The sequence below is a fragment of the Phacochoerus africanus genome, chromosome X, assembly GCF_016906955.1.
Source record: "Phacochoerus africanus isolate WHEZ1 chromosome X, ROS_Pafr_v1, whole genome shotgun sequence".
Taxonomy (NCBI): domain Eukaryota; kingdom Metazoa; phylum Chordata; class Mammalia; order Artiodactyla; family Suidae; genus Phacochoerus; species Phacochoerus africanus.
Window position 1 is genome coordinate 49,289,102 of NC_062560.1, and position 22,965 is coordinate 49,312,066.

Genomic DNA, 22,965 nt, shown 5'->3' on the forward strand with positions numbered 1-22,965 from the left:
CTGCATCTGCAGCCTACACCATAGCCCATAGCAACGCCAGATCCCCGACCCACTGAGCAAGGCCAGAGATCGAACCGGCAACCCAATGGTTCCTAGACGGATTCATTAACCACTGAGCCATGATGGGGACTCTCCTAGAATATTTTTATTATAGCAAGTTTGAAAACTGAAAATTAAAATTATTTCCTTCATATGCACCAATTTACTAAAAAAGTATACTTGAACCTTATGCTCTTAAAATGAAAATTTTCATTTACAATTATATTGCTTAAGAGAATTAAAGATGCCTGACACACATGATAAACAGAAAAACAAGAAATGTAGGCATTTAGATTTACAGAAATATATTACCAAATCAAGTTTATTACATCATGTAAGAATAGAGAAATTTAGAAGGAACCTCAAAATCATTTCAAATTCAAAATCCAAACACTGTTAACATCAGGCCACACACAGCTGGCTATAAAATCATTCTTCCCTTTTCTTGTCTTCCCATTTCTTCCGCACACACACAAAAAAACCCCAGAATGAACTGTTGTATTCTAAATGAGTACTTTATTTTTATTTCTTTTTGTCTTTTTAGCGCTGCACCCGTGGCATATGGAGGTTCCCAGGCTAGGGGCCAAAAAGGAGCTACAGCTGCTGGCCTACGCCATAGTCACAGCAACATGAGATCCGAGCCAAGTCTGCAACCTACACCACAGCTCCTAGCAATGCTGGATCCTTAACCAACTGCGTGAGGCCAGGGATCAAACCTGCAACCTCACTGTAACTAGTTGGATCAAACCTGCAACCTCACTATAACTAGTTTCCACTGTGCCACAACAGGAACTCCTAGAGTACTTTAAAGATAAATTCCCAGAGTCCACTAGTGGCCTAGCAGTTAAGGATCCAGCACTGGCATGGTATTTATCACTGGCCCAAGAATTTCGGCATGCCGTGGATATAGTAAAAAATAAATAATTTCTCTCTAATAATTAATACAAAACATTAATATACACAACCAGAAATATTCTGGGGAACAAGAGAATGGCCCCTAATAATTTAGAAAACTGTGAGTATTTAAAAGATCCTAAGACTCTCTGCTGGAGGGGATTAAAATGGCAGAATAGAAGGACAGAAGCTCAACTTCTCTCCTAAAAACAACAAAATTCACAACTAAAAGCTGAGCAATCTTCAACCAAATGGACCGGAAACCTTAAAAAAAGATGTCCTACTCCAGAAGACAGAGAGGAGGCCACATCAAGAGGTAGGAAGGGTGAATTCGTGATATAAACAACCCCATACCTCCCGGGTGGGAAGCCCCACAGACTGGAAACTAACTGGTTCACAGAGACTCACCTACAGAAGTCAGAGTTCTGAGCCCCACATCAAACTCCCACGTGTGGGGATCTGGCACTGGGAGAGAGAGCCCCTGGAGCATCTGGCATGGAAGGCCAGTGGGGCTTGTACGCAGGGACTCCACGGGACTGGAGGAAATGGAGACCCCATTCTTAAAAGGTGCACACAGACTTTCACGGGCACTGGATCCCAGGGAAAAGCAAAATCTCCATAGGAATGTGGGTCAAACCTGACTGCAGTTCTTGGAGGACCTCCGGAGAAAACAGGGGTGAATGTGGCTTGTTGTGTGGGAAGGACATTGAAAGCAAAGCTCTCAGGAATATTCAGCAGCTGTGCCTTTCTCTGGAGGTGGCTGTTTTGGGAAAATCTGGCCCCACCTGTCACTCAGAGCTGAAAAGCGGGGGGGGGGGGGGGGGGGGGGGGGGGGAATAAATAATCCAGGTGGGATCATAGCCCCGCCCCTCAGTAAACAGGCTGCCTAAAGACCCCTCAGGCACACAGCTGCCTCTAATCCCATCCAGAGACTGAGCTAAGTGATCAGCTCATGATCAGCTAAGTGATCATGAGATTCTCAGCCTCCAGGAAAAAGACTAGCCTGTTGATGCTGAAGATGATGCAAGACATTGGAAATAAACTGGAGGCAAAGTGGATAACTTACAAGAAACACTGAGAAAAGAGGTACAAGATACAAAACTTAAACAAGAAGAGATGAAAAATACAATAACTGAAATAAAAAATTTACTAGAAGCAGCTAACAGCAGAAGACAGGAGGCAGAAGAACAAATAAGCGGGTTGGAGGACAGATTAGTGGAAATCATGGATGCAGAACAGAAAAGAGAAAAAAGACTGAAAACAAATGAAGAGAGTCTCAGAGAACTCTGGGACAACGTTAAACACACCAACATCCTCCTGCCAGAAGGATAAGAGAGAGAGAAGGGGACAGAAAAAATATTCCAAGAGATAATAGCCAAACACTTCCCTAACATGGGAAAGGAACCACTCACTCAAATCCAGGAAGCACAACGAGTACCATATAAAATAAACGAACCCAAGGAGGAATACACTGAGACACATATTAATCAAAATGACCAAAAATAAAGACAAAGAGAAAATCTTGAAAGCAGCTACGGAAAAGAAATAACATACAAGGGAACCCAAATAAGGTTATCGGCAGATTTTTCAGCTGAAACTCTGCAGGCCAGAAGGGAGTGGCATGATATACTTCACGTGATGAAAGGAAAAAACCTCCAACCAAGATGACTTTACCCAGCAAGGCTCTCATTCAGATTTGAAGGAGACATCAAAACCTTCACAGATAAGCAAAAGCTGAGAGAATTCAGAAACAACAACAAATACTAAAGGAACTTCTCTAGGCAGAAAAGAAAAGCCCACAACAGGAAACAAAAAATTCCACAAACGACAAGGCTCACCAGTAAAGGAATATACACAGTAAAGATACGAAATCATCCATGCACAATTACCCCACCAAAATCAGAAATCATGAGAAGAGGTGGGTACACATGCAGGACACTGGAGATGCACTTGCAATTAAGAGACCAACAACTTAAAACAATCTCACATATACACAGACTCTCATATCAAAAGTTCAGAATAACTGCAAACCAAACATCTACAATTGATACACAAACAAATGAGAACAATGAACTCAAATACAACAGTAAAGATAGTCATCAAGCCAGAAGAGGAGAGAACAAGAGAAGGGAAGAAAAAAGAGCAACAAAAACAAATCCAAAGCAATTAATAAAATGGCAATAAGGACATACATAGCAATAATTACCTTAAATGTGAATGGACTAAACGCCCCAACCAAAAGACACAGACTGGCTGAATGGATACAAAAACAAGACCCATATATATACGCTGTCTTCAAGAGACCCACTTCACTTCTAGGGACACACACAAATTGAAAGTGAGAGGATGGAAGGACATAGTCCAGGCAAACGGGGATCAAAAGAAAGCTGGAGTAGCAATACTCATAACAGACAAAATAGACCTTAAATTGAAGAATATTATAAGGGACAAGGAAGGACATTACATACTGACCAAGAAGAAGATACAGCAGTTTTAAATATCTACCCACCCAACATAGAGTCACCACAATATATAAGGCAACTGCTAACAACCTTAAAAGGAGAAATCAACAATAACACAATCATAGTGGGGGACTTTAACACCCCACTTACAGAAATGGACAGATCAACCAGACAGAAATTCAATAAGGAAACACAGGCCCTGAATGATGCATTAGACTTAATGGACTTAATAGATATTTATAGGACATTCCATCCAAAAGCAACAGAATACACATTCTTCTCAAGTGCACATGGAACATTCTCTAAGATTCATCACATCCTGGGCTACAAATCCATCCTCGGTAACTTTAAGAAAGTTGAAATCATAGCAAGCATCTTTTCCGACCACAATTCTATATGACGGGAAATCAACAACAAGAAGAAAACTGCGAAAAACACAAACACGTGGAGACTAAACAACATTCCACTAAACAACCAATGGATCACTGAAGAAATCAAAGAGGAAATTAAAAAATACCTAGCAGCAAAAGACAACAAAGATACCACACTCCAAAACCTATGGGATGCAGCAAAAGCCGTTCTAAGAGGAGAGTTTATACCAATACAAGCCCGCCTCGGAAACAAGAAAAAGCTCAAATAAACAAGCTAACTTTACATCTAAAGCAGCTCAACAGAGAAGAACAGACAGAACCTAAAGGTAGTAGAAGGAAAGAAATCATAAAGACCCGAGCAGAAGTCAGTGAAATAGAAACGAAGAGAACCATAGAAAAGATCACTGAAACGAAAAGCTGGTTCTTTGAAAAGATCAACAAATTTGATAAACCCTTAGCCAGACTTCTCAAGCAAAAAAGAGAGAGGACTCAAATCAATAAAATTAGAAATGAAAAAGGAGAAGTAACAACGGACATCACAGAAATACAAAGGGTCATAAGAGACTACTCTATGCAACTATATACCAATAAAAGGGAAAACCTAGAAAAAACGGATAAATTCTTAGAAAAGTACAATCTTCCAAGACTAAACCAAGATGAAATAGAAAAGATGAATGGACCCCTCGCAAGCACTGAAATTGAAACTGTGATTGAAAAACTTCCAACAAACAAAAGTCCAGGACCAGAGGGCTTCACAGCCAAATTCCTTCAAACATTTAGAGAAGAGCTAACACCTATCCTTCTGAAACTATTTCAAAAAATTGCAGAGGAAGGGATACTCCCAAACTCATTCCATGAGGCCACCATCACCCTGATACCAAAACCAGACAAAGATACCACAGCAAAAGAAAACTACAGGCCAATTTCACTGATGAACATCGATGCAAAAATCCTCAACAAAATACTAGCAGACCGCATCCAACAATACATTAAAAGGATTGTACATCAGGATCAAGTGGGATTTATCCCAGGGATGCAAGGGTTCTTCAATATCCGCAAATCCAACAGTGTGATATACCACATTAACAAACTGAAGAATAGAAACCATAGGATCCTCTCCATAGACACAGAAAAAGCCTTTGACAAAATCCAACACCCATTTCTGATAAAAAACCCTTCAGAAAGTGGGCATAGCGGGATCCTACCTCAACATGATAAAGGCCATATATGACAAACCCACAACGAACATCATTCTCAATGGTGAAAAGCAGAAAGCATTCCTGCTGAGATCAGGAACAAGACAAGGATGTCCGCTCTCGCCACTACCCTTCCACATAGTTTTGGAAGTCCTAGCCATGGCAATCAGAGAAGTAAAAGAAATAAAAGGAATCCAAATTTGAAAGGATGAAGTAAAACTACCACTATTTGCAGAAGACATGATACTATACCTAGAGAATCCTAAAGACTCTACCAGAAAGCTCATCCATGAATTTGGTAAAGTCACAGGATACAAAATTAATACCCAGAAATCGACGGCATTTCTATACACTCACAATGAAAGAGCAGAAAAAGAAATTAAGGAAGCAATCCCGTTTACCATTGCATCCAAAAGAATAAAATACCTAGGAGTAAACCTACCTAAAGAGACAAAAGACCTGTACTCTGAAAACTATAAGACACTGATGAAATAAGTCAAAGATGACGATGACACAAATAGATGGAAAGACACACCATGCTCGTGGATTGGGAGAGTTAATATTACCAAAATGACTATACTACCTAAGGCAATCTACAGATTCAATGCAATCCCTATCCAATTACCAAGGAAATTTTTCACAGACCTCAAATGAAATAGTTTAAAGTTTGTGTGGAAACACAAAAGACCCAGAATAGCCAAAGACATCCTGAAAAAGAAAATGCAGCTGGAGGAATCAGGCTCCCGGACTTCAGACTCTACTACAAAGCAACAATCATCAAAACCGAATTGTACTGACACAAAGACAGAGATATAGATCCGTGGAACAGGACAGAAAGCCCAGAAGTCAACCCACGCACCTACAGCCAACTCATCTATGACAAAGGAGGCAAGAAGATACAATGGAGAAAGGACAGCTTGTTCAATAAGTGGTGCTGGGAAAACTGGACAGCCACATGGAAAAGAATGAAATGAGAACACTCCCTAACACCATCCACAAAAATCAACTCCAAGTGGACTAAAGACCTAGATATAAGACCAGACACCAGAAAACTCTTAGAGGAAAACATAGGCCAAACACTCTCTGACATAAACGACAGCAACATCTTCTCAGGTCCACCTCTCAGAGTATTGACAATAAAAACAAAAACAAACAAATCGGACCTACTCAAACTGAAAAGTTTCTGCACAGCAAACGAAACCCTAAACAAAACGAAAAGACAACCCACAGAATCGGAGAAAATCTTTGCAAGTGAATCCACTGACAAGGGATTCATCTCCAAAATTTAGAAACTCCTTCTGCAGCTCCATACCAAAAAAAAAAACCAAACAACCCCATCAAAAAATGGCCAGAAGATCTAAACACACAATTCTCCAAAGAAGACATACAGACGGCCAAAAAACACATGAAAAGATGTCAACATCACTCATTATTAGAGACATGCAAATCAAAACCACTCTGAGGATCCACCGTACACCAGCCAGAATGGCCATCATCCAAAAGTCTACAAACAATAAGTGCTGGAGAGGGTGTGGAGAAAAAGGAACCCTAGTACACTGCTGGTGGGAATGTACATTGGTGCAACCACTGTGGAAAGCAGTATGGAGATTCCTCAGAAAACTAAACATAGAACTACCATTTGATCCAGCCATCCCACTCCTGGGCATCTCTCCAGAGAAAACCACGACTCGCAAAGACACATGCACTCCAATGTTCACTGCAGCACTATTTGCAATAGCCAAGACATGGAAACAACCTAATATCCATCGACAGAGGAGTGGATCAAGAAGATGTGGTACATATACACAATGGAATGTGACTCAGCCTTTAAAAGGAGTGAAATACCGGCATTTTTAGCAACATGGATGGACCTAGAAATTATCATGCTAAGTGAAGTCAGCCATACAATGAGACACCAACATCCAATGCTTTCACTGACATGTGGAATCTGAAAAAAGGAAAGACTGAACCTCTTTGCAGAGCAGATGCTGACTCACAGACATTGAAAAACTTATGGTCTCTGGTGGAGACAGTTTGTGGAGTGGGAGGATGTACTTGGGTTATGGGATGGAAATCTTGTGAAACTGGATTGTTATGATCATTATACAACTACAGATGTGATGAAGTCATTTGAGTAATAAGAAAAATAAAATTAAAAAAAAGTTCAAAGAATGAGATTTAGCATCTGTCTGAAGGAAGACAGCCTAAGTTGCACTACTTAAACTGCAGTTTTGTATACGCACTATTACACCTTGGGCCAGCACTTATTAAACGTAAAATTGTGAACAATCAATTTTTATTTTTCAAAGTTCCATTGTGGAATAGTAATAGTAATACTTTTATAAAGAGAAAAAACTCTTAATATTATTACAATTTAGCAAGTGTTGCATTAGTCCCACTAGAATTACAGAAAATATTTAAAATAAGTAATAACTGGATCAAGATGGTAAAAACAAATTCTAGCCTCCCTTAACAACCCAAATCCACATGTACAACAGTAGAAACAGACACATGCATATATGATTAAAGGGGGAAAAGGTAGCCTATGACACATGTACAGGAGCTATTCCAAAATGCAGCAAAGTCAGGTGGCAGATATGGGCAGGAGAGAGAGCCCTGGCCAACCAAAAGGAAAAGTTGTTGGATAAAACACTTACAAAGCTATACACAACCTGTCTTCTGTCACTTCAACATCATCTTATAACACTCTCCTACTTACTGGCCTTCTTTTTGGTTCCTTGAACAGGTCTCCACCTGTGAATGTCACCAACACATACAAATCCTTCCCCAATCACTCTATATAAAGTAATCCTTTAGTCTTCCTATCATAGCCCTTTATTTATTTGTTTAGGATCTGTTTTTCCCCACTAGAATGTGAGCTCCACAGAAACTGGGATCTTGACTTGTTCACTGCTCAGTAGATATTCACTGAATGGAAGAGTGAACTGGTTGGGGTACTAAAGAAGGAAGAGACAGGCAGTTCTGCACCTTCTCACCCCACCTCCACAGCAAACAAAAGACAGCAGAGGCATTTACCCCCAAATAAGAGTGTTAAGAGGAAAATGTTTGTGGCCAAGGAAAAGGTCAGTGATGTAAAGAGGAAATGAGATCCAGGAGTAAAGGGAAGCCCTTCTACTTTTGAAGACTAGCTATTGGACTTCTCTCTGGGCAGCATTTGAAACAAGCTCAATACTCAGTGCCAGGAAGTATGTCCCACAATTTCCCCACAATTACTGCAGTAAGGCTACAGTAGTTATATAAAGGATTTACAGATACATGGACAAGGAATCTTATGGAGGGGAAAAAAGAAAAATGAGTACACAACAAAGAATCACCAACACTTCTGGGAAACCAGCACTTTAAGAAAACACTAAATTCAACAAACAGAATAGCCAAGAAGTAGCATTAATAACACAGAGTAAGAGTTTAATATCTTCAAAGAAATGTGTGAATATACTACATCCATAAAAAAGAATGAACTATAGTTACTAGAAATTAAAATACAATCCTTGACATTAAAGAAAACAGCTGAATAGGAAATTATAAACAGCTTAAAAGTGAGAAATTCTCCCAGTACAAAAAGCAAAAGCATAAAGAGATGGAAAGCATGATATGAGAAGTTAATAGATAGGAACAACAGGAAAGGAAGAATAAAACTTATCTCGATTCACAGATAAGATCTTATTTATTACGCAGAAAATCCACCAAAAGCTAATACAGCTAATAAATTCAGCAAAGTTGAATAATACAACAATCAAAAATCAGTTTTATTTCTATACACTAGCAATAAAAAATCTGTTAAGTAAATTAAGAAGACACTTCCATTTACAGTAACAACAAGAGAATAAAATATCAAATGGTGCTAGAACAATTGGATAGTCACATGCAAAAGAATGAAACTGGACCTTTATCTCACACCACACAAAAAAATTAACTCAAAATGAGCCTACCATCTGTACCTAGTCAATCAAATATGAAGCAAAATAAAGACATTTTTGGACAATAAAAAAATAAAAACAGGAGTTGCCATTGTGGCTCAGTGACAATGAACCCGACCAGTATCCATGAGGATGCGGGTTCGATCCCTGGCCTCGCTCAGTGGGTTAAAGGATCCAGTGTTGCTGTAAGCGGTGGTGTAGGTCACAGATGCGGCTCAGATTCCGGGTTGCTATGGTTGTGGCATAAGCCTGTGGCTGTGGCTCTGATTCAACCCCTAGCCTGAGAACTTCCATATGCCATAAGTGTGGCCCTAAAAAGACAAAAAACACAAACAAAAAAAACTGGTCACTCATGTAACATATTTAAAAATACTACTCACAGAAGCATTTCAAGAGGGAAACAAAAAAGGAATTCTAAGATACCAGAAAATGTCAGGTAATAAGTTTGGTCTAGATGTAGCAATTGATATGTGAAACAAACAAAAGAATTCATTTGACCTCCACACTTGGAAGAGTCTCCTTTGAGCAACAAAATTTAAATGACAGAATGACATTACATTTTTTTATGGTTCTAATCACATTACATGATCATCAGATAACACATGTAATCATAATATAAATGCGGTTTACTGATTTTCAATTCTTCCAATCAACCTATAGACAAAGCACAACTGTTAAATAAAAAAAAAATCAATGTTATAAACTTTGCCAATGTTAAAAAGTAATTTAAGTAATAAAAACTGGGAGGTACATGGTGAAGAAAAGTGGAAGAAAGGGAAAATGTAACTTTCCACCTTTCACAGAAGTGAGTCAATATTTATTGTGTAAAATTGCTAAACCAAAAAATAGATAAATAAGTATAGTATTTACAAGTTATTAATAGCAATGACTACAAGAATTAAAACCAGGAACTTAACAATGTTTGGGGAGTGGGATTATTAATACAATTACTTTTAATTTTCTATTCTGAATTTCCTTTGTGTTTATACATTGATTGCATAATTTAAAATTACTAATTTACAAAAAAGTATTTAAATTATATCTATTCAATGGAATATTATGTTGTTATTTAAAGAAGTTAGGTGATGAGGAACTATGTGCACTGATATGAATAGATGTCAATAACAGGTGGGAAAAAAACAGAACAGCGCATATGAAAAGAAGTGTGTATATATATTTGAGATATATTTCTGTGTCTTTCTAAATAGATATAATAAATATAAAAGAGTTCTATATATACAAATTAACTATACTCCAATATAAAATAAAAATTAAAAAAGGAAGTGCTATATAAATATCTCTATGTTAGTTAAAACCATGTCTGGTAAGATTTTTAACAGATATATCTATAGGTTTGGTAGTGGGGTGAATTTTACTTTACATACACACATATATTACCTCCATAATGATAACAATAATGAAGACATACAGTGATAAAGATCTAGAAATATATCTACGATATACTGTAAAATAACAAAATAAAGTTGTAGACCAATACGTTTATAGCACAATCCTATTTTTGTGAATAAGTTATAGGTTTGTGCCTAGATCTATGTAAACTTAAGAAGGATAGGCACCAAATAGTGGATAAGCACCAGAAAGTGGTTATCCCTGTGAATAGAAGGGACATAAAAGAGAAATTAAATTCCTATATTACATAACTTTCAAGAACAAGTCATAAGGTTATGGAGGATTTTCAGTTTCTTTTTTAAAAAAATTTAAATAAACAAAAATTCACAAGCAAGTTTAAATTAAAACCACACTTTTTAAAAAAGGAAACTGATAACAGGCATTTTTAAGTGGAAATCTAAAAGCAAGTTCTTCCTACCCACTAGAACAATCTATAAATCAGTCCTGTTCTGTTATTAATACAAAAATAAACATTGCTCACTAGTTCTTAGCTAATTCACCAGAGGGCTCTCTAAGTATAGTTTCACCATCTTTTAAGAAGTTCTGGGTGCTGGGAGACTAAGTCATGGCCTTCTTAAAATATCTGTGACCTCAGAATCTTGTGACATAGACAATTTCATTTCAAAGGACAGAACCTCAGAAAAGAAAGCATTTCTTTAAAAGCATAAGGATAAGGAATTGGTTAGAAAGAATAATACTTACATGTAAACATAATTCGCTGGGTATAGAAGTTATCACATTCAGGTCCCTTTTGAAAACTGTTATGTTAGCAGGCTGACTCACAGCCACATTGGACAGAATCTTAGAGCCTGTCTGCTGAAAATTAGGGGACTGTGCAGGACTATCTTGAATTCCACAGTGACTGATGCCTATAACTTCTGGCACTGGACATGAGAGTGTATCTTCAGCAGAGGAAGAAAATGGAGAGTCTATGCTTTGGGTGTCCTTCTGACTCTCAGGATAGATGCTAGATATGCTATGCTCCTGATAGAGTAAATTTCTTAATTTTTCATCCAGAGTTTTAATTCGGTTGTCTGCAAACTCCATTTTTGGGGGTCTCTCCCCATCTGATTCCAGAACAGTGGCAGGTAGAAGAGCAGTTGGTTCAAGGCCAGTGATGTGAGTGGGAATGACCATCTTAGGAGAACTTGTCTCTGTGTTCACTGAGGCTTCTCCTTCTTGGAATATAAACTCTGTATCCATAGTTGGCTGCTGCACTGGTAAGGACTGAGGCTTTTGATCAGACATAAATGCAGGAGTTGTAAGAGAGTTACCAGCAACTGGAGTTGACTCGTCAGGAGCTGCCTGACTGGCAGCTTGGTGACCTGGATACACAGGTGTAAATATGCCTGCTTGGTTGGTGAGTCCCTCACATTCAAATGGAACTGCATGAACTGAAGCAGCAATATGACTGGAGCTACTAGCAACTGGTGCCATTATCTGCCTGTCATCTTCCATTTGACAAAGCATAGCTGGATGCTTAGTGTCTACACTGGTGTATTCAGAAATCTTACCATCAACTACATCCTTGTGCTCTGATGTGGAGGTAAAAAGTACACGCTGGTATGGATTATTTTCTAGAGTAAGCAGTGTGTCCTGTGATATTTCCTTATTACTTATGATTCTTGGACCTGGAACAACAATAAAGAATAGCTAAGCATGTACTAGTAAGTACAAAGAATGGACTAGTATCCAAACTCAATACGAACAGGAAGAGCAAGGGGTAAACTAGAACCTACATGAAAGGACTCTTGTAAATAAGACTCAAAATACACAGAATTCAACTTGACAAGGAGAAAAACCTTTTCCTTTTTTCCCATAAATATTATATTTTAAATGGCTTAAGTTACATCTTAAAATTAAAATCTTCAGAATGCTTATGAAAATTCTCATAAGCATAAAATATCCATGAAAAAATTAAAGATATGGGATATATTTTGCATCCCCATCTTCCAAGTGTGGATAAAGTTGGCAGAGAACAAACACTTACTAGAAAGTACATTTAGCCCAGGAACTGTAGACATGGACTGCTGAAGAGAAGGAGGAGATTGAGCCTCACGGCTTCTTATTGTTTGATTGATACAGAATCGCCATCTACCAACTGGGGATGACTGAGGAGCAGATTCATCTGTAGAAATAATTAGCAAAAATAAATATGCTAAGCAATTGTCAATATGTTTACCTTACTAAGGAAACTGGGTTAAAGAAACATCAATTTGTCTTTTATCTCCATTTCCAAGAGTATTAGGATATATGTAACTTATAAGACCAGACCACACAAACCTGACTAATAAATACTCTAAAAAACCAAGCACGAGATATATTTAGGAAAAGATTTTGGATTCTACTGAAATAAACATTGCATCAATAGCAATTAGAATCAGGGCACTTTATTTTTGGGAAAAAATGAAAAGCACGTTTTCCATTAAAATCTATATCTTCTGTTCTGTATCCTGATTATGGTGGTGCTTATACAAATCTATAAGAGGACTAAAATTTACAGAACTGTATACCAAAAGAAAAAAAAGTCATTTTTACTGTATGATAATTTAAAACATCAATTAAATAAGCCCCTACATCTGTATTACTACTTTAACTTATTCAAATAAGTAATTCTCTTTTAAACTTGACCAAATTTTGTCAGTCTGAAATCTACTCAGACTCCTGCTATTGAGAAAAAGAAGACAGAGAAGGACCCTGGCATCCTAACACAAACCAAATTTCAGGGTAATGGTATCTGGTTCCATTGACTCCACACCACCTGTTGCTCTTCATGCTTTTATAATTCCTTTAGTGATCCTAAAGTAACCTCCCTCTTCTCCCTCCCCAGATACTCTAAATATACCCATGACCAGAGCTGAGAAGAATGGAAAGATAAGGTAGTGAGAAAACAGAAGACCCAATTTTTAGTCCCAGGAAGTTTATCTGGTATCTGATTTACAAAAACTTATTAGTGATCAGAGAAGGTAGAATCATATCACTGATGGAATGAAATCATGTTATTAAAACATGAGGCAAACATGTGAACATAATGATTTTAGTTAAGAAAGTTTCTGTTCATCCCCTATTGGGAAAAAAAAAAAACTTACCAATTAAGTGCAAACAGTAAAGCCATTAAAAATCATCAGTAGTGTGACTGTTTTTCTCATAATATACCATGCAACAACTCAGAAATAAATTAATCAATTATAGAACCAACACATGGAAGAAATTTGGAGAATGGTTTTTTACTTCTTCATTTACTTATCTCTGGACCATAAAGTCCTTTCAAAGTGTGGAGAAACCTACATTAACAATTTATTTAAGTCCCTTTATTGGCTAAGATCCTTCCCTAGGTGTGTAAATTAAGTTCCAAATGTCTTGCTTCAAAAGCCAAATGGTAAATTTTATTAAATATACTTACTGCTGGTTTGAGTGGATGCGGAATTTATCTGTACTTGTTCAGATGATCCTGTCTGAATTAAAAATGAATAGATAAATAAAGAAGTTCTGATACATATCCGAGAAGACCTATTTGCTAAGCAATTGCTCTTACTTGGCTACTGCTGGATTCCATGGTAATAGAGTCAACTCCAGCACCTCTTTCTGTAGCAGAGTGGACATGAAGGATCTCCTGGGCTTGACCTACAATAGCTCTCAATTCTTCCACAAATTTTTCTTTTTCACTTTCCAGGACAAAGTTATCTTCGACCTATCCAAAAGTAAAAATTAGTCTATTCACAAGAATGAAGTTAGTTTCTTCAAAATTATAATATGGTGACTACCACAAAAAAAAAAAATTAGGTATTTAGATCTAAATGCCACAAGAGAATTAACAAAGACCAGCAACAAAAACGTCACATAATACATTAAATTAGTCTTTCTATTTTGAGACCACTGACATATGTCAGATTGGCATTACCTACCAGAAACCAGCATTTAAAAAAATATCTGGCATTCTATAAATTGGTTGCCATTTAAAGAACATAACTGAGGCAATGTTCATGTTTAAAACTAGGATGTCCATACCCAAAAGCTGTTAAAACAAAAATCACAAAATGAAACATCTCTAAAGATGATAAAGAAGGGCACAGAGACAGTTCAGAAATACTATGTTGAATAAAGAGACAATTGACAAAATTATTAACTTTTAAAATATTAAATTTTAATCCGCAAGAATGTATATGCAAAGAAAACTGGCAGAAACAAAAGCAGTTATGTACTCTTCATGCCACCCTAGCCCATTCTCATTAAAAAAAAAGAGGGGAAGGATACTAACTTAAGCCTAACAATTGAAAGAAAATATGAAAATTAAGTGAAATGATGAACATACTTGAAGATGTGTATGTAAGATTGGTATATTGGTAGCTAATACATTAGAACTACCTGGGGGAGTTCCTGTTGTGGTGCAGTGGAAATGAATCTAACTAGGAACCATGAGGTTGTAGGTTCAATCCCTGGCCTTGCTCAGTGAGTTAAGAATCTGGCGTTGCCATGAGCTGTGGTGTAGGTAGCAGATGCGGCTCGGATCTCAAGTTGCTGTGATTGTGGCATAGACCAGTAGCTACAGCTCCAATTAGACCCCTAGCCTGGGAACCTCCATGTGCCGCAGATGTGGCCCTCAAAAGACAAAAACAAGACAAAAATAAATGATTAAATAAAATAAAAAGCTCTTTGGGAGATTCTGACATGCAGCTAGGGATAAGAACAACTGATCTAGATCCTCTCTTAATTAAACTCCCTTATATTATACAAATAAGTATACTGAAACTAGAGGAGGTACAGTGATTTACTCGATCATAATCAATTTAGCTCTGTACAAATTTTTAAAACTAGCAATACCCTAAAAAAAAAAAGATGGCTCTGAATAAATGGGTGGAGAGTTAAGGGGAAAAAGAAACAGAATGCTGAAGAAAAAATAATTTGGTTTTATTATACATACCATATAGTCTGCAATGTCCTCAGGTGCATCACCATCAACATCAAACTTGAAAGTGACCATCTTGTTATTGTGTGTCTCCAGTTGACACTCCACCATGTTGTCTCCAGAGGTTGACACCTGGCACAAATATTTTACCAGTTTAAGAGTCATTGTTGGAGTTCCCGTCATGGCGCAGCGGAAACGAATACAACTAGGAACCATGAGGTTGTGGGTTCAATTCCTGGCCTTGCTCAGTGGGTTAAGGATCCTGCATTGCCATAAGCTGTGGTGTAGGTTGCAGACGTGGCTCGGATCTGATGTTGTAGCTGTGGGGGTAGGCCGGCAGCTGTAGCTCCAATTCGACCCCTAGCCTGGGAACCTCCACATGTGGGGGTGCGGCCCTAAAAAACAAAAACAAAAAGAATCAGTCATTGCCTTCTCTTTGCAAATGGTTCTGTTAACATCTGGATGAGCTCAGGTAAAATATACAAAAAAGATCTGTGTACAAGGCTGTTTGCTGCAGAGTTTTATAATACTCTATGCTCACCTCCACAGCAACATTGCTCCTCACTGATCCCCCGGACCTCTACACGCTCTCTTAACTAAACCATATTTACACACCGACCTGAAGGACTGTAAGCTGGAATTTAGTCCCCTTCTCTGATCGAGGACAGGAAGCTCTTCTCTGTTTGATCCGATCTTGTTTGCCATTTCCACTTGGGTTATCAGGGATATTAGTGTTTTCCTTCACAGCTGCCACATCATGATTCAAACTATTATTTAAAAATACAAAAGCAGCTCCAATTCAATTTCTCAGAGAAGACATTATTCCATGATTCTTAAAGCCCAATATTTAACCAAAATCAGAGTTAATATCTGAAATTCCCTGTGGCTAGAATCATTCCACCTTGGTGGTAACATTCTAAGAAAACCTCTCAATTATAAAATCATAAAAAATGAGGTTAAATAAAAATATATGTGTACAATATCTCACAAAAAAGTTATGACCACACAACCCTGTGAATATACTAAAAGCCACTGAATTGTACATTTTATTTTTTATCATTTTTTAATAGTTATTTCCCCAATACATTTTTTTCTACTGTACAGCATGGTGACCCAGTTACACATACATATATACATTCTATTTTCGCAAATTATCACGCACCATCATAAGTGACTAGACATAGTTTCCAGTGCTACGCAACAGGATCTCATTGCTAATCCATTCCAAAGGTAATAGTTTGTATCTATTAACCCTAAGCTCCCTAACCACCCCACTCCCTCCCCTTCCCCCTTGGCAACCACAAGTCTATTCTGCCATTGTACATTTTAAATTGATGAAAATGTAATGCTATGTGAATTATTTCTTAAAAAAGCTATTTTTAAAAGCTATGAAACACTGAAATTATATTGTATTTATTTGACAAACATCTCAGAGTTGTGGGAATGAAAGAACACTGCTAGTGACAGACCTCTGTGGAACCTCTTATCAGGGGATGTTCTCAATCAATTTTATTTTGTTTTGAAGTTTCTTATAAATGTGTTCAGATAAAACTTATAAAAAACCAATTCTCGTAGTTCCTGTTGTGGTGTAGCAGAAATGAATCCAAGTAGGAACCATGAGGTTGCAGGTTCGATCCCTGACCTTGATCAGTGGGTTAAGGCTCTGGTGTCGCCATGAGCTGTGGTTGTAGGTCGCAGACGAGGCTAGGATCTGGCATTGCTGTGGCTGTGGCATAGGCCAGCAACTGTAGCTCCAATTAGACCCCTAGCCTGGGAACCTCTATATGCTGCAGGTGCGGCCCTAAAATAATAAAATAAATAAAATAAAAACCAATGTTCACTCAAAATATACTGTTTGTGTAATGAACTCAACAGGAGATAGATAGACTAGATGTGGGAAACAGGAATAGTGCAGGAAACAGAACAAGAAATGAAAATGAGATAAAGAAAATGTAATACACACACACACACAATGAAATATTATTCCAGTCACAGAAAAGAATGAAATATTGCCTTTTGTAACAACATAGATGGAACTTGAGGGCATTATGCTAAGTGAAGTAAGTCAGAAAGAGAAGGACAAATACCATGTGATGTCACTTATATGTGCAATTTAAAAAAACAAATAGTTCCCGTTGTGGCTCAGCAGAAATGAATCTCACTTGTATCCATAAGGACACAGGTTCGATCCCTGGTCTCGCTCAGTAGGTTAAGGATCCAGCACTGCCGTGAGCTGTGGTGTAGGTCACAGATGCATCTCAGATCCTGCATTGCTGTGGCTGTGGCATAGGCCAGCCTCTACACCTCCGATTCAACCCCTAGCCTGGAAACCTCCATATGCCATGAGTGCAGACCTAAAAAGACAAAATAAAATAAAATAAATAAAATAATAAAGTGCAAATAAAATATATTACATATTAAATAACAAAACCAGAAAAAACCCGCAAGCTCAGAGATACAAAGAATAGACTGGTGGTTGCCAGAGGTAGGGGTTGGGAGTGGAGAGGGGGAAAGGGGGAGAAATGAGTGAAGGGAGTCAAAAGGCACAAACTAAGAGTTGGGGGATGTAATGGACAGCATGACAGCTATAGTTTTTTTTTTTTTTTTCACTCTTTTAGGGCCATAGGTATGGTGTATGGAAGTTCCCAGGCTAGGGGCTGAACTGGAGCTACAACTACCAGCCTATGCCACAGCCACTGTAATGTGGGATCCAAGCTGCACCTGCAACCTACCCTACAGGAAGTAAGAAAGCATGGAAGGATGGAAGGAAGGAAGGAGAGAGGTGGGAGGGAAGAAGAAAAAAATATACAACAATTTTTGGTTAAAAAAATGAAAATGAATGATGTGAAAATCACTGAACATGATTAATTCTAACTAGTTCTTTTTTCTTTCTTTTTTTTTTGTCTTTTTGTCTTTTGAGGGCCACGCCTGCGGCATATAGAAGTTCCCAGGCTAGGGGTCGAATCGGAGCTGTTGCTGCCGGCCTACACCACAGCCACAGCAACGCCAGATCCTAGCCATGTCTGCGACCTACACCACAACAACTCTGTGATCCAAGCCACATCTGCGACCTATACCACAGCTCACAGCAATGCTGGATCCTTAACCCACTGAGCGAGGCCAGGAATTGAACCCACAACCTCATGGTTCCTAGTCAGATTCGTTTCTGCGGCGCCATGACGGGAACTCCAATTCTAACTGGTTCTTTTTGCAGGTTCTAGTCAATACGATTATGAAAGGGCAGACTTTTATTGATTATATCAAACGCATTTTTCAGCCTTTACTGTAATAAATTTGAAGATATTTAAGTATAAAAATTCCAATAAATACATTTGAAACTTAAATGAGATCTGTAAGCACCAGATTTTTTTGTCTTTTTAGGGCCGCGCCTGGAACGTATGGAGGTTCCCAGGCTTGGGGTCGAATCAGAGCTGTAGCTGCCAGCCTATGCCACAGCAACAGCAATGTCAGATCCGAGCCTCGTCTGTGACCTACATCACAGCTCACGGCAATGCCAGATCCTTAACCCACTGAGCGAGGCCAGGGATCGAACTCGAAACCTCGTGGTTCCTAGCTGGACTCATTTCTGCTGTGCCACAACTGGAACTCCAGCACCAGATATTTTTAAAGTTAATTTTTAGGTAAGTCATTTATCCTAAAAACTATTCATGAAGTAGCTGTATAAAGATATACAAGTAAATATAAAAATGATTCCTAAAATTTTTTCTGTGTCTGTCTGAAAAAGAATTTGCATAAATACAAGTGGAGCAAGAAGATACATTAATACTACTCATAGTTTTTTAATAGACAGATATAGTAATAATAAACAATACCTTCAGAGGCTAAAAGGGACATAATTCTAGTCAATGCACCTGTATCATTAACATTGCAATGTTATCTTAAAACACTAGTTTAGGGTTTGGGACAAGATGGCAGAAATTCAACCAACTCCCTGTTCTTCCCTGCTAAACATAACTAAAAAAATCTGGAAATAATAAACAGAATATCACAGGAGGGCACTAACGGGTGAAAAAATGACAGCAGACTGACTAGGGACTCCTAGGACCTGAGGAAAAATATAGCAGCTTGGCATCTCCTGATGCTATCTCCCAGTGGTTTCCTGACCTCTAACCAAGCAAAAGAAGGTGGTTCAGGTGGGCCCTTTCCTCCGTTGGTGACACTGATGGGAACTCCACCAGTAGTATGTAGTCTGCTTGCTCTGGAGAGCTGGCTTAGTTTGGTCAGTTAGCCTAGAGAAGTGCTCTCCAATCCTTTAGTCCAGCATAGGCACCCAGTGGTGTCAGGGGAACCAAGCAGACCAGAATAGTACCACAAGAACTGCGAAAACTAAATTGTCATTAGAACTACAGCCTGCAAATGTAGACCAAGACCTCTGTACCTAAAAGGGTGTCTGGCTGCTAAAATAAAGTATTTAAATAGAATCAGAGTATCCTAACATAATATCTAAAATGTCCAGGAGACAAATGCAAGAAGACAATCAACAGATGCCAACATCAGGAAGAATCAGATATTGGAAATACCTGACAAGGATATTAAAGCAAGGTATTTATAAATACTCTTGAAGCGAATGAAAAAAAAAAACAGAAAATCTCACAAAGATAGAAGATATTAAAAAAGAAGCAAATGGAAATTGTAAAATAGTATCAACAAAAATAAAAAAAACATGGGGAGTTCCTGCTGTGGCTCAGTGGCTAATGAATCTGACTAGGAACCATGAGGTTGTGGGTTCGATCCCTGGCCTTGCTCAGTGGTTAAGGATCTGACAGTGCGGTAAGCTGTGGTGTAGGTCGCAGACACAGCTCAGATCCCACATTGCTGTGGCTCTGGCGTAGGCCGGTGGCTACAGCTCCGATTAGACCCCTAGCCTGGGAACCTCCATATGCCGCAGGAGCAGCCCAAGAAAAATGGCAAAAAGACAAAAAAAAAAAAAAAGGAATAAAAAACGTGGGAATTCCCATTGTGGCTCAGCAGTAATGAACCCGACTAGTATCCATGAGGATGCGGGTTCAATCCCTGGCCTCACTCAATGAGTTGTACTGAATGGGCACAATAGCAGAATAAAGAAGATAAAGGAAAGAATCAGTGAACTTGAAGACAGAACAAGTAAAATTAGAATAGGAACAATACAAACAAGGTAGAACAAGAAAATGGTCAATAATTTTATAATCCATATGATCCTTATTAATACAAAAAAGTAAATGCCTAATATTTTTATTGAACATATACAAAAATAAAAGAACATGGAAGCTTATCTTGTCAATTCACACTAAGCATCGAATAAATGTAAATATTTGAATATACACTCACTATTTTCATGGTATTAATTTGAAGACACTCACCTTCGAACTAAATCTGGTTTTGGAAGAGGTGCTTGTTGTTCAGCTCCAAATGCTTGGGATACAGGCTGTAAATAAGAAGTAAAACTTTTTATGGTAACAGCAAACTTCAACCTAAAGATGCAATTTGATTTCAGCAAACATGTTTGATACATTTCATATTTTGGTTACCGCACAAACCAGGCAGAATGTCCACACTATTGAAAGTCTGTATCAATCCAATTTTTTTTTCTTTTTAGGGCCACACCTGCTGCATATGGAAGTTCCCAGGCTAGGGGTTGACTCAGAGCTGCAGCTGCACAGTGGCTATTCCACAGCCACAGCCACACTGGATCCAAGCCATGTCTGTGACCTACACCACAGCTAATGGCAACGCCGGATCCTTAACCCATTCCTCATGGATGCTAGCTGGGTTCAAAAGCTGCTGAGCCACAATGGGAACTTCTACCAATCCTATTTTTGATGTTACTACCAAATATAAATAAAAAGTAGCAGTATTGATATTCACCAAAAGATAGCATTGTTTTATATACTTTCATGTAATTTTTCAATGGCTTCCAGTTCTGATAATAATAAAGGAAGAGTTGCTGCCATTCCAGAACCAGATAAACCAATGATCCAAGCTTTAACATGTTGTGTGGTCTTGCTCTTCATTGTTCTCTTTTCACTAAACTACTGCCAACAATCCCTTTGAGGTGTTAGTATCCAGCAGTTGCAATACTGGCTTCTAGAAGTTTAAGCCCTTTACAAAGGCAAATGTCCTGTTGGAAAATAATGTCAAGCATTATCTAATTCATCCTATGCATTTCCACTGGTGACAGCAGAGTGACTTTAAAATGCAAATCTACAGAGTTACGGTTGTGGTGCAGCAGAAATGAATCCGACTGGTAACCCTGAGATTGCGGGTTCAATCCCTGGCCTTTCTCAGTGAGTTAAGGATCCAGCATTGCTGTGAGCTGTGATGTAGGTCACAGACATGGCTAGGATTTGGCGTTACGGTGTCGGTGGTGTAGGCCAGCAGCTACAGCTCCGACTCAAGCCCTAGTCTGGGAACTTCCATATGCCACAGATGTGGCCCTAAAAAGACCAAAAAAAAAAAAAAAAACTTTCAAAGAATAGCAAAAACTAAGTATATAGGAGAATGGGCACTTTCATAAACCATTGGGATTTATGGGATTGTAAACTGGTTAGATCTTTCTGAAGGGTAATCCGACAATATTTATCAAATATTAAAAACATCTAGCAGAGTTCCCTGGTGGCCTATCAGTTAAGGATTCAGCATTGTTACTGCTGTGACTGGGGTTTGATCCCTGGCCCAGAAACTTCTGCATGCTGTAGGAGAGGCCCCCCACCACCAAAGAAAAAAATCTAGCAATTTTATTTCTAGAAATGTATCCCAAGGAAATAATTAAGAGTGCATACAAATGTTTAGCTACAAGATTGTTCCTTACAACATGGAATACAGTTGCAAACAGAAAAAAAAGACACTTGATTACTTTACCTGCTGCATTACATAAATAATGGCACATCCATACTAAAGGATATTATTCAGACCTTTAAAAATGTGCTAAAACATATAAGATATTATAAGTGAAAAAAGATTATAAGAGTATACAAATTAGAAGTTCCCATTGTGGCTCAGTGGTTAACGAATCCGACTAGGAACCATGAGGTTGCGGGTTCGGTCCCTGCCCTTGCTCAGTGGGTTGATGATCCAGCGTTGCCGTGAGGTGTGGTGTAGGTCACAGACGCGACTTGGATCTTGCGTTGCTGTGTCTCTGGTGTAGGCTGGTGGCTACGGCTCTGATTAGACCCCTAGCCTGGGAACCTCCACATGCTGCCTGTGCGGCCCTAGAAAAGACAGAATGACAAAAAATAAATAAATAAATAAAGCAATCTATATCTGAATGCTGCTTAAAAAAGTCTCATCACAAGAAAAAAAAAGAGTATATAAATTGGTTACATAAAAGTTAAAATAAATAAAATTGTAAGTATACATAAGCATATAAAATGGTCTAGAAGAATACACACCTGCTGTTAAGCAAGCTTAACTATATTCATCTTACTTTGGTAATAAGAAAAAAATTCATTCAACTTTATACAGATTTACCAACTCTGAAATCTGGTAATTTCAGAGGAGGTCCCATTACTTGAATGTACAATATTACAGTCTCATTGGAGACAAAAGTTAAAAATGAAACATTTCACTAAACTTGAAAAACATGTACAAAAATGGCCCAGCACCTACTTGCAAACTTTAATTGTAAAACTCCTAGAAATATTATGACAGAACTTGATTTGAAGCTGTCATAAAAAAGCAGATAAACAAACTATTAGCCATGATTCTGAGGATCCACACAAAGAAGCATTAATAATTCTTTTAAGGAGTTCC

At 38.2% G+C, this 22,965-nt stretch overlaps 1 protein-coding gene across 1 annotated transcript in view; it reads right to left on the bottom strand.

Annotated features, from left to right (window-relative positions):
* Positions 1-22,965, bottom strand: part of WNK3 (WNK lysine deficient protein kinase 3) — a 147,693-nt gene that overhangs the window by 40,513 nt on the left and 84,215 nt on the right. The window contains exons 10-16 of the mRNA XM_047765474.1: positions 20,577-20,641; positions 15,836-15,983; positions 15,232-15,348; positions 13,846-14,001; positions 13,714-13,765; positions 12,301-12,438; positions 11,013-11,941 (exon numbers count right to left, since the gene is read on the bottom strand). Coding sequence (XP_047621430.1) covers positions 11,013-11,941; positions 12,301-12,438; positions 13,714-13,765; positions 13,846-14,001; positions 15,232-15,348; positions 15,836-15,983; positions 20,577-20,641 — 1,605 coding nt within the window. The remainder of the gene's footprint in view (positions 1-11,012; positions 11,942-12,300; positions 12,439-13,713; positions 13,766-13,845; positions 14,002-15,231; positions 15,349-15,835; positions 15,984-20,576; positions 20,642-22,965) is intronic.